The 15229-nt window shown below is 39.5% G+C and overlaps 1 protein-coding gene across 1 annotated transcript in view; it reads left to right on the top strand.

Annotated features, from left to right (window-relative positions):
* Positions 1 to 15229, top strand: part of NEB (nebulin) — a 97113-nt gene that overhangs the window by 45348 nt on the left and 36536 nt on the right. The window contains exons 75-104 of the mRNA XM_064435573.1: positions 143 to 241; positions 409 to 510; positions 692 to 799; positions 1643 to 1954; positions 2076 to 2180; positions 2265 to 2369; positions 2900 to 3004; positions 3865 to 3972; positions 4062 to 4175; positions 5016 to 5213; positions 5775 to 5879; positions 6306 to 6410; positions 6490 to 6594; positions 7066 to 7173; positions 7840 to 7953; positions 8411 to 8608; positions 9405 to 9509; positions 9791 to 9895; positions 10160 to 10267; positions 10540 to 10647; positions 11000 to 11107; positions 11702 to 11806; positions 11896 to 12000; positions 12169 to 12267; positions 12455 to 12565; positions 12720 to 12824; positions 13041 to 13145; positions 13418 to 13522; positions 14586 to 14690; positions 14975 to 15079. Of these exons, the coding sequence (XP_064291643.1) occupies positions 143 to 241; positions 409 to 510; positions 692 to 799; positions 1643 to 1954; positions 2076 to 2180; positions 2265 to 2369; positions 2900 to 3004; positions 3865 to 3972; positions 4062 to 4175; positions 5016 to 5213; positions 5775 to 5879; positions 6306 to 6410; positions 6490 to 6594; positions 7066 to 7173; positions 7840 to 7953; positions 8411 to 8608; positions 9405 to 9509; positions 9791 to 9895; positions 10160 to 10267; positions 10540 to 10647; positions 11000 to 11107; positions 11702 to 11806; positions 11896 to 12000; positions 12169 to 12267; positions 12455 to 12565; positions 12720 to 12824; positions 13041 to 13145; positions 13418 to 13522; positions 14586 to 14690; positions 14975 to 15079 (3570 nt within the window). The remainder of the gene's footprint in view (positions 1 to 142; positions 242 to 408; positions 511 to 691; positions 800 to 1642; positions 1955 to 2075; positions 2181 to 2264; positions 2370 to 2899; positions 3005 to 3864; positions 3973 to 4061; positions 4176 to 5015; positions 5214 to 5774; positions 5880 to 6305; positions 6411 to 6489; positions 6595 to 7065; positions 7174 to 7839; positions 7954 to 8410; positions 8609 to 9404; positions 9510 to 9790; positions 9896 to 10159; positions 10268 to 10539; positions 10648 to 10999; positions 11108 to 11701; positions 11807 to 11895; positions 12001 to 12168; positions 12268 to 12454; positions 12566 to 12719; positions 12825 to 13040; positions 13146 to 13417; positions 13523 to 14585; positions 14691 to 14974; positions 15080 to 15229) is intronic.

Genomic DNA, 15229 nt, shown 5'->3' with positions numbered 1-15229 from the left:
CAACTGCAGTATTTTCACAACATTTATTGTGTATGGAGAGGTTTTCCTCCATGAGAACTTCCTTGTCTTGTGCATCTATTCAGAATTGCTGTAGTAGGCATCAAATATTCCAGGGTAATCTGTTCTTCTCTTTCTTGTACAGAGGAAGTACCGCACAAAAGCTGAAACTCTCCCGTTCACTCCTGTGGCTGACAGAGTTGATTATGTCACAGCAAAGAATAGCACTGAAATCCTCAGTGATGTAAGTTTGCTCTCCATGTCATTTGACTTCTGAGATTCTGTATTTAATGAGCTTTGTCTACCAGCCTTGCCAATTCAGGGGTTGGTTTGTTATTTTATGTGCAAATTATGGTGTTTTCCCAGTTCTGTGGGGATGCTACAAGGCAGTAATTTCTTTCTGTGTCCTAGATTAAATACCGCAAAGAATGGAATGAGGCCAAGACAAATTATACTCTCACAGATACACCACAGCTGGACATGGCCCGAGAGGCAGCCAGAATTCTAAATCAGGTGCGTGGTCTCTCCTTGACAGCTTTTACTCACATTTTTGAGGTATTTAGAAAACCTGCCTTATTGCTAACAATCTGAAGGAAGGATTTGTTATCCTTATACTTCTGTATAAATTGCATACATACAGTAATCCTTATCACTGTATTAGTGTTGAATTCCTCATCACTTTTATTTCCTACAGAATTTGTACAAGGAAAGCTGGGAGAAAGAAAAAGCCACTGGTTACCTCCTGCCCCCTGACACGGTGCAGATCACTCATGCCAAGCACTCCAGTGATGTCCAAAGTGAGGTAATGATTCTTCTCATTAGGAAGACGAGTGCTTGGAAGATGGAATGTTAAAGGCCTTGAAAATTCCCAAACAGACTTAAGAAGCTTTCCATCGGGGGTAACATCCAGACTTTTTGTGGCCTGTGAATTCCACTATGTCCTCCAAATAATTCAGTTATCTTTGTGATTATGGGGTTTGGAGATACTAGTGCTGAAGGTCAGACTCCTTCCACATTCCCTCTCTCCAGAAACAGTCCTTTCAAAATCAACTGAGCTGAACTTCCATACTTTATAAGTGTTAAATTAAAAAAAAAAGTGTAAAATTTGAAGTGATACTATGATTATAACATATATGGCTCTGATTTCACTTTTTGGCATATCAAAACCTCTAGGCCAGTACACACTTCTAATTTTTAACATTTACATAATGGATCTTGAAATTATTCCATTACTCTTATTTGGAATAAACATTTTGTCAAAACAGTGTGATGTAAGTACCATAAATAAGCATCCACTCTTCAGACAATCCCAAATAATTTGTTGCTAAAATGAGAGTAAATGTGCTTGTTAGAAAACATTTTCTAGCAAGTCTTTCCTCTTGTGTTAACAATATCTTTTACTAAAAATGGGGATGATATTAGACCAGAAAATGCTGTATTTTGAACAGGAAGGCTTATACAAAGCAATATTATTGTTTGTGACCAGATTTTTATCTGGTCATGTGCTGAAAACGTAAAGCTGCATTTGAGAACTCCCTGTCTGATCTGCTCTTTGTGTTGACAAAGCTGAAGCTGTTCCCAGGTTAAAACCAGAGTGGATACAGTTTGTGCTGATTTTCTCTGTATTTCTGCCCTCTCCCACCAGCTGAAATACAAAGCTGAGTATGTCAAGCAGAGAGGTCACTACGTGGGAGTTGCCAAGATGAGGGATGACCCCAAGCTGGTGTGGTACGAGCACGCGGGCGAGATCCAGAACGACAGGCTGTACAAGTCAGACTACAACAAAACCAAGTCCAAAATCCACATGCCTTCGGATGCCATGGCAGTTGTGGCAGCCAAGGAGGGCCAGAACCTGGTCAGTGATGTTGAGTATCGCCAGTACCTGCACCAGTGGACCTGCCACCCTGACCAGAACGATGTGATCCACGCCCGGCAGGCCTACGACCTCCAGAGTGATGTGAGTGATGGTGCAGCCCTATAAGGTCCTTTCTGGATCTGGCCTAAGGTTGTTGCCCACAGCACATAATCCATCCCGAGTTCAATAATTTCTGTCCTTTTGCATTGTCTTTCTGGTTTAGAACGTCTACAAAGCTGATTTGGAGTGGCTCCGTGGCTGTGGTTGGATCCCTCTCGATTCAGTGGAGCATAAGAAGGTTAAGAATGCACAAGAACTGATAAACAAGGTAAGAGAAAATATTTCAGCAGCTCCACAGTTGGCACTTCTTTCTCATGCACAGTGTTTATGACATCATTTCTCCTCTTTGCAGAGAGCTTACACAAAAGAAGCCCTGGAGAACTTTTCCAAATACACCAGTGTGGTTGACACTCCTGAGATCACCTTGGCAAAGATGAACTCTGTCAATCAGAGTGATGTATGTACCTTTTTTTAAAAATAAATTTCATATAGAAGAATTAGGAGATTATTTAATTGCTTTTGCTAACTATACTAGTTTTAACCTTATATATTTTTGTGTGCACCTCATTAATAACAGGCTTTCCTGGGGTGAACAAGTTTAGTAAGAAGTGATATGAATGAACAGCACAATATTGCTGCCTAAATAATTTAACATTTTCCTGTAGAAGAATATGGCATGCCCCTGACTTAGAGCTGGCAGAGATTTTTCTTACAGAAGACTGAGTCCTGTTTTTGATGAACAGTTCATGGAATTCCTGGTGTTGCTAAACTGTATTTGCTGAGCAGTAGCTTAAATTTTTCAAGAATATCATGTGTATTTTGAGGTGACACAGTAATGTTTACCTGTGTATTACAATGGTTGAAATGTCCTACACAACATTATTACATTATGACACAAGAAAATTAATGTCTACTACTAATAGATGGACTAATGGGAAAAATGTATTTCTCCTATGGAATTAACAGTGTGTTTGATTTCTTTTGTAGCTAAAATACAAAGAAACATTTAACCAGGAGAAAGGCCAGTACATTGGGTCTGATGATACTCCTGCTCTGCACCACGCCAAAGACATGGCCTTGCTCCAGAGTGAGGTGAGATCCCACAAATATCAACCTTTGAAGTGTGGGGTGGACTTGAGGAACTGTTCTACTCTCAGTAGTGGCACTAGGGAGGTTACTTAATCCCTTTTTTCTTCAGCTTTCCTATTTGGATCACTAGAATCAGGATGATTTCTTTCCTTATTGAAGTGATCTCAAAGGACAGCTGTGTGGTGCTTGGAAGTCATTTGGTTTTGTCATGATGTGACAAAATTAAATATCATTCCATCCAATAATATCTTTGGGGACTACTGATAAATTTTACATTTACTTTTTGTGTAAGAAATGAAAACTGTAGATGATTTACATAATTGGCAGTTACTTTTGAGTAGTCTCACTGATTTTAATGAGAAACCTCAATTTTTTTAAAATGTGTTTACTCATTCATAAGAGTAGGCACTTCATAATTTGATCTGAAGGTGAATATATTTAATATTTAACAAAATAAGTATTGGGAAAGTGCCATTGACAGTAATGTCTCTTTAATAAACACCAACAGTTCTTAAAGATTTTTCACAATTTTGATAATCTATAAAATTATCAATCTCAATTCTATACTGCACTTTTATACCAGAGCTCATATCTATCTTTTGGATATTTTTAGTACCCTTCTGGTATAAATGTAATAACCAAAGCAGAAATCAGCTCAAATTTGTGCTCAGATAGCTACCTAAAGTGAACACTTGTCCTGTTTGCCTTCTACTGAATGACTGTTCAAAATGAACATTCTCCATTTAATTTATTGGGAACCACCTGTAAAAATATTCTGTATTCCATGTCATATCTCATGTGTGTATAAATGGGAAATAAAAATTATTTTTTCATTAAATCTGTGTATGCTTTTTCTTGTCTAGAAACATTACAAGAAGGCTTGGGAGCTGAGCAAGCCCATTGGATACACTCTGGATGAGAAGTATGTTCCACTTGTGGGAGCCAAACATGCAAACCACATCAACAGTGAGGTCAGGAGGGATTTCCCATTCTTTCCCTTCCCCCCCCCCATTTGTTGTCAAGAATGAACATTAATATTTCCACATGAATATTTTTTCAGCTTAAATATAAGGAAATATACGAGAAGCTGAAGGGCCATTACCTGGCTGGGAAGGATATTGGTGATTTCCCCAGTGTCATTCACTCCCTGGAATTCCAGAAAATGAGAAGCGCGGTAAGGAATGAATGAGTCTGGAATATTTTCCATTTCCTTTATTTCACCATTTATTTCACTGATGAAATGCACTATTTCATTACTTAAACATAAATCATGCAAAGTTTAATTGAGCTGTAGAATCACAAGATCATTAAGGTTGGAAAAGACCTCCAAGATCAAGCCCAACCTTAACATAAATCCACAATAATATCAGTAAAAATTATTTCAACATGTTTATATTTCTTGAATGCTTATTTTTATATGTGGGTTGAATAATTGAATTTAAAATTACTTAGGAGATTGAGAAGGGATTTGTTCAGCTATTTGTAATACTACAGTAAGGCAAAAACCCCCCTTTTTCTGTTTCAGTCTAAGGATCTGAGCAGTAAAAAATACCATGTGGGATTCATTTCCTCTACAAATAAAAGTGTAGATGTTGAGTTGAAATAGGAATTTAAGAGCTGGAAAAGAAAATGCACATTTGGTGTGTTGCTGTTGTCAGCACTGCACATACAGCATGTCATGCAGGGCACAAAATCAGTGTAATCCCAAATGTTCTATCTTTAATTAGATGAAAACCACGTGTGGAGCATGAGTTTTTTAATCCTGAAGACTTGTTAGTTTTCAGCTGTTAAAACTGGAAGTGAAGGTAATTGTTGTCCTTCCAGAAATTTGACAAAATAAAAGATGATTAATATCCAAGTTAAGATTTCCATCCTGTTAAATCCCATGGCAGTTTAGCTACTAAATCCAGAGACCACATCTCAGATTATGCTGTCACCTTTTAGTCCAAAATCCAAAGTTATACAGAAACTCGCTCTGATTTCCTCTCACATTTCCCCAATCTTTGCTTTTCAGCTGGCCTACAGAAAGAACTATGAAGACACCAAGAAGAATGTGCATATCCCAGCTGACATGATGAACCACGTCCTGGCCAAGAAGTGCCAGTACATCCTCAGTGACCTGGAGTACCGCACCTACTTCCACCAGTGGAGCTGCTCCCCTGAGGAGAACGATGTCATCCACGCCAGGAAAGCCCAGGAGATCCTGAGTGATGTATGTTTGTCACTTATTCAGAGCCATAGATAAGGCTGGCTTGGAAGGGACCCATCAAGGTCATCCAGCATGCCCCAAAAATCCCACCAGGAGCCTGAGAACATTGTCCAAGCCCTTCTAAACTTATAGGAGCTTACTGAACCCATTTGTTTGACATTATAGCCTTTCCCATAATTTTTTCCCCAAGTATTTTCCGCAATACTTAAATATGAAATTAATAACTGTGGCCTTGGATTCCTAGTACCAATCACTGCGGTGATCCTTATCTACTGTAATTGGGAATGCTGAAATTAGCACAGGGGTCAGGACAGCATCCAGAATCCTTCTGGATCCAGTGGGTCTAGAAAAGAATTCCCCTTGTTTGTTGGGGTTGTATCAGCCCCCAGGTGAGAGAATTGTGATCTGATATTCTGCAGTCAGTGGTGTCCCAGCTTGGGCCAACCAACCCTCCCAATTAAATCTGAGGGTGTGTGAATTGCCTGGCTTAGTAGGATGCAGAATTCCTTGGTTCAATTGGTAGAAGGCAAATTTCTTCCTAACCTAATGTTCTGTTCCATGCAGTCTGTGTATAAAGATGACTTAAACTGGCTGAAGGGACTTGGATGTTATGTCTGGGATACTCCACAAATCCTACAGGCTAAGAAATCCTATGACCTGCAGAGCCAGGTAAGTCTTCCTTAAATAAATAAATACTTATGTGGTTTTTTTTCTTCCATTTATGATTCACTGGAGTTGACATGTCGTAGTCCAGAGCTGAACGAAGTAATTCCTGTTACATCAGAAATATTTTGTTTAAACTGTGAAAATACAGTCTTGGACTTGCTTCTGTAGAGACATCACTTGTATTATTGGAGGAGGAGAAAACTTAGGAGAATGTAAAGACAGCTGTGGTTTTTAATTTCATTATTCCTTAGTCCATACTGGCTGTATATTAAATATTTCTATTTAATGACCTGTCACTTTCAGAGTTGATCTTAACCGAGCTATAATCTTTAATTTCAGCTGTCCAGATGTGATTTTAAAGGAAGTTGGCAGGGGATTTCCAGGTCATTTCCAGCACTAACGAGTGTTTTGTTGGTTTTGTGTCCTTAGATAAAATACACCTCTGCAGGGAAGGAGAACTTCCAGAACTTCAGTGTGGTTACAGACACCCCTGTCTATGTGACTGCTCTGCAAAGTGCTGCCAATGCCAGTGAGGTAAGTCCCCACCTTTCCTGCTCAGGATTGTCCTGCTGAGCATTAAAACAATTCACTAAACCCAGCTTTCCTCCTCCAGGTGAAATACAAGGAGGAATTCCACAAAACTAAGGACAAGTACACAACTGTGACTGACACGGTGGATTCAGAAAGAGTTCAGAGCTTGAAACACCTCTATAGTGATGTAAGTATTTATACACAGTTTTCTTTCTCTTAAGGACCTTTAATGTGGGATCTTTGTTTTATTTTGTCTGTTCACTCTTTGAAGACACACATCCAAACCAGGAGCTTCTCAAAGCCAGTGCTGGCCCTCTGCACTGCTTGAGCTTGGGGGAGATATTGTGTTTCAGGCAAGGGCCATATTTTCCAATTGTAATGCCAGTCTTGGCAAAACACCTGGATTAATAAATAGGTTTCCTGAATAAAATTGCACCTGAACAAAATTAAAACCTGGTATGACAATAGACATGAATAGTTAGAAAAGATTTTTGTCACCCTTTACATGCACTTGATATTAAGTGTCACTTAATATCTTCTTTACAATACTTTATTAAGTGGTGTCTAAATAGAAGCAGAAGGGCTTTTGATTTCTATTGGTTGTTGGTAATTATCTACAATTAATTTTCCACTCACACAACTTTCTATTTCCCCACAGAATCTCTACAAGAAGGCCTGGGATAAAGTGAAGGCCACCAGCTATGCACTGCCCTCAGATACTGTAGCCTTGGCACGTGCCAAAGAACTGAAGCACAATGCAAGCATTGTAAGTGAATTAAATTCTTAATTTTTTTTAATCACTGCAGTGGTTAAAAATATTTTAACAATTAAATCCTTCATGCCTTGCATCTACTATAGATATAAGTATTTTAACACTTTAATTTTCCTTCCATTTTTAATTGAGATGTAATATATATATCTGTAGATAATGATTTTTCTCTGATAGTCATTTGGGTAACAGTCCTTTGTGGCTTTTATGGAAAAAAAAGTCAGTTTTTATAGTAATCCAAACTGAAAATGTCAGGGTTTTTCTAGTCCAAGTCTCATGAGCATCCAGGTCAGAAAAAAAACCCAAAAAATCTTTAAATGATGCTTACAAAGTATAGAAAACTTCTTATGCTTTACTGAAGTTAGACTTAAGAGAGACCACTCCACAGATCTCTTTAAATGAAACAACTGGAAAAATAAATAAGTGCCTTATTCTACATCTATTTATGTTTTAAATCCTCTACTCAGCTGTTGTTTTACAATGTGATTGTTATGATGTGCTTTCTTCTGCATTTAAGATATAACAGAAAACTAAAATCCCGCTTTAAAGCCTTTCTCTACTTGTTGGACTCAACTTTTTGCTTAATGCTGATGAATTTTGTTCCAAACCCACAAGTGACTCATGGGAGTCAGTTAATTGTTGCATTTCTTTGCTTGTGTTCAGGTCAAATACCGTGAGGAATATGAGAAGTTCAAAGCCCTGTACACCCTCCCCAGAGGTGTTGAGGATGATCCCAACACAGAAAGGTGCCTCAGAGTTGGGAAGCTCAACCTTGATGTAAGTGTTGGTTCTGGATGTGTGTTTTCCTGGTAAAGCCATGCTCATCTCAGTAGCAGCCACTTAAGGAATCCTCCTACCTTGATCCTCACCTCCCATTCTCACCTGCACTTTGCAGTGAGCAGTATTTGCTAAACTCTAGAATACAACCATAAATTTAAATTTTAACTCAATTACTGCATTGCCTGCATGGCCAAACCTTTAGTGTAATATGGGTGAAATCATCATCTGCCTTCTTTTAGCTCCTCAGCACAATGAAAATTGAGCAAATCACATTTTACCTCCCTTGTTGAGGTCTGCAAATTATTTCTAGAGCATGCCAGATGTAAATTTTAGTCAGAGCCAAAGTGATCTCTCTCCCACTGACATACCATGAAAATAGCAATGATTTCCTGCAAGTTTATCAACAATTTATTCTTCAGCTTTATGAAACTGAACTTTAACTTTGATTCCACAGCGTCTGTACAAAGAGGCCTATGAGAAGACCAAAGCCAAGGTGCACATTGTCCCAGACATGGTGGACATCATCTCAGCCAAGGATGCCCAGAAGAAGATCAGCGAGATCGATTATCGCACACGGCTCCACGACTGGCTGTGCCTGCCAGACCTGCAGGTCAACACCCACGTGAGAAGAGTCACCGACCAAGTCAGTGATGTAAGTCCCCAAGTCACTTGTTCCTGGCTCACTTTTGAGAGCTTTCCTTCATTTGTGCTCTGTTGGACGAAATTATTCAGCAATAATCTCGCTGGAGCGCTCTGAAGTTTCCAGTTGACTTCATTTTTGTGACACTTGGCAATAAATGGGTCATTGAGATGGGGCTTATTTGAATAGAATCAGAAAATCCCAGAGTGGTTTGGGTTGGAAAGGACCTTAGAGCTCATCCAGTTCCACTCCCTGCCATGGGACAACCTTCCACTATCCCAAGTTGCTCCAGGCCCTGTCCAACCTGGCCTTGGACATTTCCAGGGAAGGTGAGTCCACAACCTCTGAGCAACAATTTCAATAATTTCAGTGTTAATAGTGCAGGCATTTGGGTCATAACATTACAGTTCTACCCTCTCTGTAAATTGTCCTTTATTTGGTTGCATGAGGTGTGGAAACTTTGGAAGTCTGAGAAAATCCTGGTTGGGCACAGCTTCTACACACTTGCCTTGAGCAGGTCAGCCCAGGAGTAGGATCTGGCAGTAAATCAGAGCCCAGTAGGAGGTGCAGGTAGTTAGTTTTTTTAAAAAAATCATTGTTTTTTTAATTTATTGCCCAAATTGAAGCAAACTGAACAAAAATTATTTAAATTCCAGAAAGAATTGTTTTGATTTTCTCAAACAAACAAACAAATCAAAGTGGTAGAAACCTTCCTTGCCATCATTTGATAGTTGTGTTTTGGAGTGATTTAGAAATAAGGGATTAGGTCCTGATGGAATTCTTACAGGTTCTTTCTGTGCTTCCTTAGGTGATCTACAAGGATGACCTGAACTGGCTGAAAGGCATTGGCTGCTTTGTCTGGGACACTCCTGAAATCCTGCATGCCAAGCAAGCCTATGACCTTCGCAGTGATGTGAGTGGATAACCCTGGGTTTGCTTCTTAGTCTTCTCTTTCACTCCACTGTGGCTTTACTCCACTCCAGGTGTAGTGGAATAAATGTTATTTATCCTTCTTGATTGAAGGAGTCATTAAATAAGAAGCCATAGTTCCGATATGTTTCTGTTTCAATCCTGGTTCACTAATAAAATAGCTCAGTGATGAAATGAATAGTAAGTGTAGTAAATATGATAATAAATAAATTAAATTAACAATTACTAGCCCTAGCAATTAGAGCTCTTGCTTTCTCTCTGCAGATTAAGTACAAATCTAAGGCAGAAAAAATGAAGAAGGACTTCACTGTGGTCACAGACACTCCTGTCTATGTCCAGAATGTGATCAGTGCATTGAATTTAAGTGAAGTAAGTGTTTCTCTCACCTTCCAGCCAATATTCCCAATGCTGTTACCTCACCAGCTTTAGAAATGGGACTTTTAATATGTTTTTAATAATTTAATTTTAATCATTGTTGATTATCTACACCTCATTGTAGACATAGTCACTAAAATCATTAATTGCCTGAAGCCAAAAAACTTTAATCTATTTTTTAAAGGAACAATTCCCATTGTATGCAAACAAAACACACTGTGAGAGAATGTGACAATTACGACTTTTTCTCTTTCCCAGGCTGTCTATCGTGGTGATTACAAGAAGAATGTCCAAGGCAAGATGATCCCCACTGATAAAACAGTGGATCTGGAGCGGGCATACAATGCAAACAAAATACAGAGTGAGGTAAGTACAGAATTTCAGGCTCCACAGAGCTTGTGATACTGAAAAACCAAATTGTCTGCTTTTAGCTTTTCAGGTGAAGCTGCATGTCACTGCTCTGAAATGAGAGTGGGAAAATATCTTCATTCAAGCTACAAAAATGCATTTTAATGAGTTTTTCCCCAGACATGGGGGAAATCTTTTGCCGCTTGTGATGCAGAGGTTTCTGGGGTGGAGGCATTTTCCCCTCAAGTATTGCTGACAGCTGTACAAAGTCTTTCTCTCTGCTCTTGCAGAATTTGTATCGCTGGGCTGGTGTGAATGCTCTGCCCACTGGCTACAGCCTTCCCACGGACACTCCCAACTTCCAGCACGCCAAGCACGCCCAGCACATCGGCAGCAATGTAAGTCAGGGTCTAAATCCTTCCAAATCATCTTCCACACCATGGCAATGATCAGCAGCCCCGGCCAAGGGACTCTCAGCTTGGGCCTTTACTATCAAAATAGAAATTTCCTCAGCATTATGCAAATACTGTATTAGATGCAAGAAAAATGTATTATATTATTAATTTGGGGCTGTAGGATAAAGGGAAAAATAATTATGATGTGTGGTGTATTTAACTCTGATACAGCTACATCTCACTTGTTTATCTCTAAAAATCTGTCTCTTTATACAGCATAAATTGCTGTCAGAACTTCGGTGTAGCCAGAATCATGATCAAATTTAGTTTCTGTGTGTTTTTGTACTTCTTATAGCTGAAATATAAAGAAGCCTATGAACACATGAAAGCCAAGGGCTACACTCTGGGACCTCAAGATGTTGGCTTTGAAAATGTGAGGAAAGTCAATCAAGTCATTAATGAGGTACAGTAAATATATGTATTTGCTTTCAGTTGTATTTGCAGTGCCCAAAATATTCATAATGAGAGTACATTGACTGCTGAGTTGTAGGATCCCTCTTCTCTGAGGCTTTTAAAATTATTTAGAGAAGCATCCATCAAGAATGGTGAGGGATCATTGATCAGGCTGAAACTATTACCATAATATAAAACTGCAGCCTGATTTTGTTAGCTGTGATTAAAGTTGAACAGAAATGATTGTATCTGTAAAAAATTGTGTCACAATAGTTTTAGGGTTTTTTTTAATATATATATATATATATACACTCACTTCTTTGATTATTGGCTTTAATAGCATGAAAATTCAGTATATGAATTGACATGTTTTTAGGATTAGAGTCTGAGATTTCCACGATTTATTGAACAATTAATGGGTAGAAAACAGTAATTTGTGTAAGAAGGGCTTTTCCTAGGTAGAAAACAGTAATTTGTGTAAGAAGGGCTTTTCCTAGGTAGAAAACAGTAATTTGTGTAAGAAGTGCTTACGCTGCACGGAACTTCTTTGCCATTTCAAGGTTTTGAGCTGTGTTCAAATGCAGAATGTTGTCTCTTGTGACAGAGGCTGTACAGGGCAACCTACCACAAGAACAAGGACAAGATTCACACCACCCCTGACACGCCTGAAATCCGCCAAGTCAGAGCCACCCAGGAGGCCGTCAGCGATGTAGGTGCCTTCCTAACAGAGCAACTGAAGAAACTGACATTATCCCCTGACCAAACAGGTGAAATGCTCTTTTGTTCCTTGTTTTCCAGCTCATCTACAAGTCAGATTTCTTCAAGATGCAGGGCCACCTGATCTCCCTGCCCTACACCCCTCACGTGCTGCACTGTCGCTACGTTGGGGACATCACCAGTGACGTAAGCAGCACCTGCAGTGAGGTCCAAACCTCTCTGCTGGGACTGGGGTTGGGTTTCTCTCACTCCCTTTCTGTTCTGTAACAAAAAAAAATCCTTTCTTACTGCATTTAAGGACGAGAGATTGAAATGATCCCAAAGGTCGGCCGTTGATTTGAATTTCTCTCGTAGATTAAATACAAAGAGGACCTGAGGTGGCTGAAGGGCTTGGGCTGCTTCCTCTATGACACTCCTGACATGGTCCGTGCCCGTGACCTCCGCAAGCTCTGGGTAAGAGTTTTCCCCTGGGAACTGAGCAGGACAACAATGGATTTATTTCTGTGCACGCAGGAAGTGAAGCAGATGAAAATGAGCAAAGAATGAGAGAATTTTGTGCCGTGCAGCCAATTTGTTGTTTCAGAGCACAGTTGGGTTGCACTGTAAAATTTCCTTTATTAATGCTGCTTTTCCTTTCCAGTCTAATTATATCTACACAAGTACTGCCAAGAAAATGTGGCCTAAAGTCCAGGTGGTGTTGGATACTCCTGGATACAGAGCAGTGCAGGAACTAAAAACCCATCTGAGTGAGGTAAATTCTGTTATTTCTGCACAATTTTGTAGCTGTAATTAACCCCTCCCTGCGTTTTTACTGGAATAGATGAGATGTTATAATAGCAAAGCTGTGACTGTGCAGCTTCTGAACGATAGCAGAAGAAATAATTCCTGGACCTGTCTTTTTCCAGCTGGTTTACAGAGCTGCAGGCAATGAGCTGAAGACGAAATACACTTCCATCCTTGATACACCTGACTTCATAAGAGCCAAGACAGGACAAAAAATACAGAGCCAGGTGAAAAAATTGTGCTGATATGAAAATCAATCAGTGGATCATTCTAAATATATTGTTGAAGTACAGCAAAATCTTTCCAGGCCTTTTCCAAGCAATGTAGAATTCCTAGAAATTGGTGGTTATGTTTATATTGTGAATTTGCAGCTGTTTTTCAGAGACATAAGGTAGAATTTAGTAGAAGTGTGGGGGTTTTTGATTATTTTCTTTTTTCTGCAGTACTTGTACGTGGAGCTTGCCACGAAGGAGAGACCCCACCATCATGCTGATGGTCAGACTCAAGCCTTTGCACATGCCAGGAATGTCAAGGACATGATCAGCGAGGTAAAATCTTGTTTTCTAATTTGCTGCCACTCTGCTGAACTCTTCAGAAGTTTCATTTCTAATTTTAGTGCTAATTTCAAGGCTCAAATCTGTTTAGCCTTCATTTATTTTTTGCTCTCTTATGCTTTAGTTCCACATTTCCTTGTAAGTTCTGGTGAAATTAAACATTCTGAAAACACGTTTTACGATTTTGTAAGACAATTTTTTTTTTCCAAGTTGGCAAATGCTTCTAAGATTGCAATGTTGACTCTTCCCTTTTGTGTCTCTCTCAGAAAAAGTACAAAATCCAGTATGAGAAGATGAAGGACAAATACACCCCAGTCCCTGACACCCCAGTGCTGATCAGAGCCAAGAGAGCCTACCTGAATGCCAGTGATGTGAGTACTCCAGGAACACCCCCTGCTGCTTCTCCTTGCATTCTCCATGGAAAGAACAACAAAAGGCAGTGGGGAACAAAGCACAGAATATCTCAGTGTCCCCCATCAAGGAAGTCCCCTTATTGACATGTCTATTTCCATTTGAAATTAGGAACATTATTAAGTTTAATTTGATTCTACTGCAATGCCTCTTTTTCTCTTCCAATTTTTAAAATTCATTTTCATTTTCCTTTGCACTGAAGAGTGGCTGTACAGCAAAGTAAAAGCAGATTTAAAATAATTTGCTTACACATCAAGTCTCCAAATGGAACAGGCTGGAGTGAAGTGATTGATGCTGGGGCTAGGATAAAATAACTTTTATCAGCTTTTTTTGCTTAGTTTTGTGTTAGCAGTAAACTGCTCTGTCACTGGGAATGTGTTCATTTTTTAAATTCAGAAATAGAGTAGAGAGAAAAATTACCTGAGCTGCTGCACAGGAGGTTGTTAAGGTGAAATTGATTTTTTCAAGCGTGGAATGGTTATTTGTGATTTAAGCCAATTTAAAAATGCTCATTTGTGAGAGCTTTTCCATATATTTCAGAACCAGCAGGATGTGAAAGGATATGTGCAGGGCTGGTGCTTTGTTCTAGGGTTTATTTAGTCTTACTGCTCTAAGAGTGATTTTTAAATACTGCCATGAAGCATTCCAGCTCTTCTGCACTTGGAAACTTCTCCTCTGAGAAAGTCTGGGATGATCTTCCTGCTTTCTTCTAGAGGAGGGCAGGGAAGATTTTTATGCCAGAAGTGGCACCTGTGCTACTCTAGAGAGCACTCCTGGGGTGCAGGGATGTTTGTTCCTCAGTCTGCAAGTGAATTGGGTGAAATTCCCTGTAATTTTCACCACAAGTCTCAATGAAATCACACTTGATTGTAGGCAATTGCAGCCTCCTAAAATTCCTCAGGGCTTACATTGGGATGTCAGAGAGCAGCATATCTCTGGGTATCATTCCTGAGAAGTGAGGAGTGTAACAAACAGCTCCTGGCACATTAATCCCTTCTTTTGTGGTTTTTTTTTCCCTCCCAGCTGCGCTACAAAGAAACCTTTGAGAACACCAAGGGCAAATACCACACAGTGAAGGATGCTCTGGACATTGTCTACCACAGGAAGGTCACTGATGACATCAGCAGTGTATGTACATCTTCATTCCTAATTAGTGTTTGACACTTAATAATCTAAAATAGGCCACTTAGCCTTTTGTTCCATTTCAATATGTCAAATAATTAGGAAAAGCTCAGCATTATCAGTGTTGATTTCTTTCTTTCTCTGGAATATTGATTGCTGTTGGTGTTACAAGTTAATCTCGTTTCCACTCTTTTAGTTCTGCTGTTTCAGGGGGGAAAATAATGAAACTTTTGTGTTTTCTGGAGTGTTCTCTTTGATTTTTTTTGTTAATTCTTCTATTTTCTCTGCAGGTGAAGTATAAGGAGAATTACATGAGCCAGCTGGGAATCTGGAGATCCATCCCAGACCGGCCCGAGCACTTCCACCACCGCCTGGTCACGGATGCCATCAGTGATGTGAGTCCCAGCAGCTCCTGCACGGCCCACAATGGAGGTTCAAAGTGGTCTCCAGAATGAGCCCAAACCTGCTTTCTCAACAAAGGGAAAGCAGCTGAAGTTTTTCAGTGATTTACAATCAGACAGAATCTGATGGCTAAAACTGCAGCA

The sequence above is a fragment of the Passer domesticus genome, chromosome 10 (genome assembly GCF_036417665.1).
Source record: "Passer domesticus isolate bPasDom1 chromosome 10, bPasDom1.hap1, whole genome shotgun sequence".
Lineage (NCBI taxonomy): Eukaryota > Metazoa > Chordata > Aves > Passeriformes > Passeridae > Passer > Passer domesticus.
This window is presented reverse-complemented; position numbering and strand designations above follow the sequence as displayed.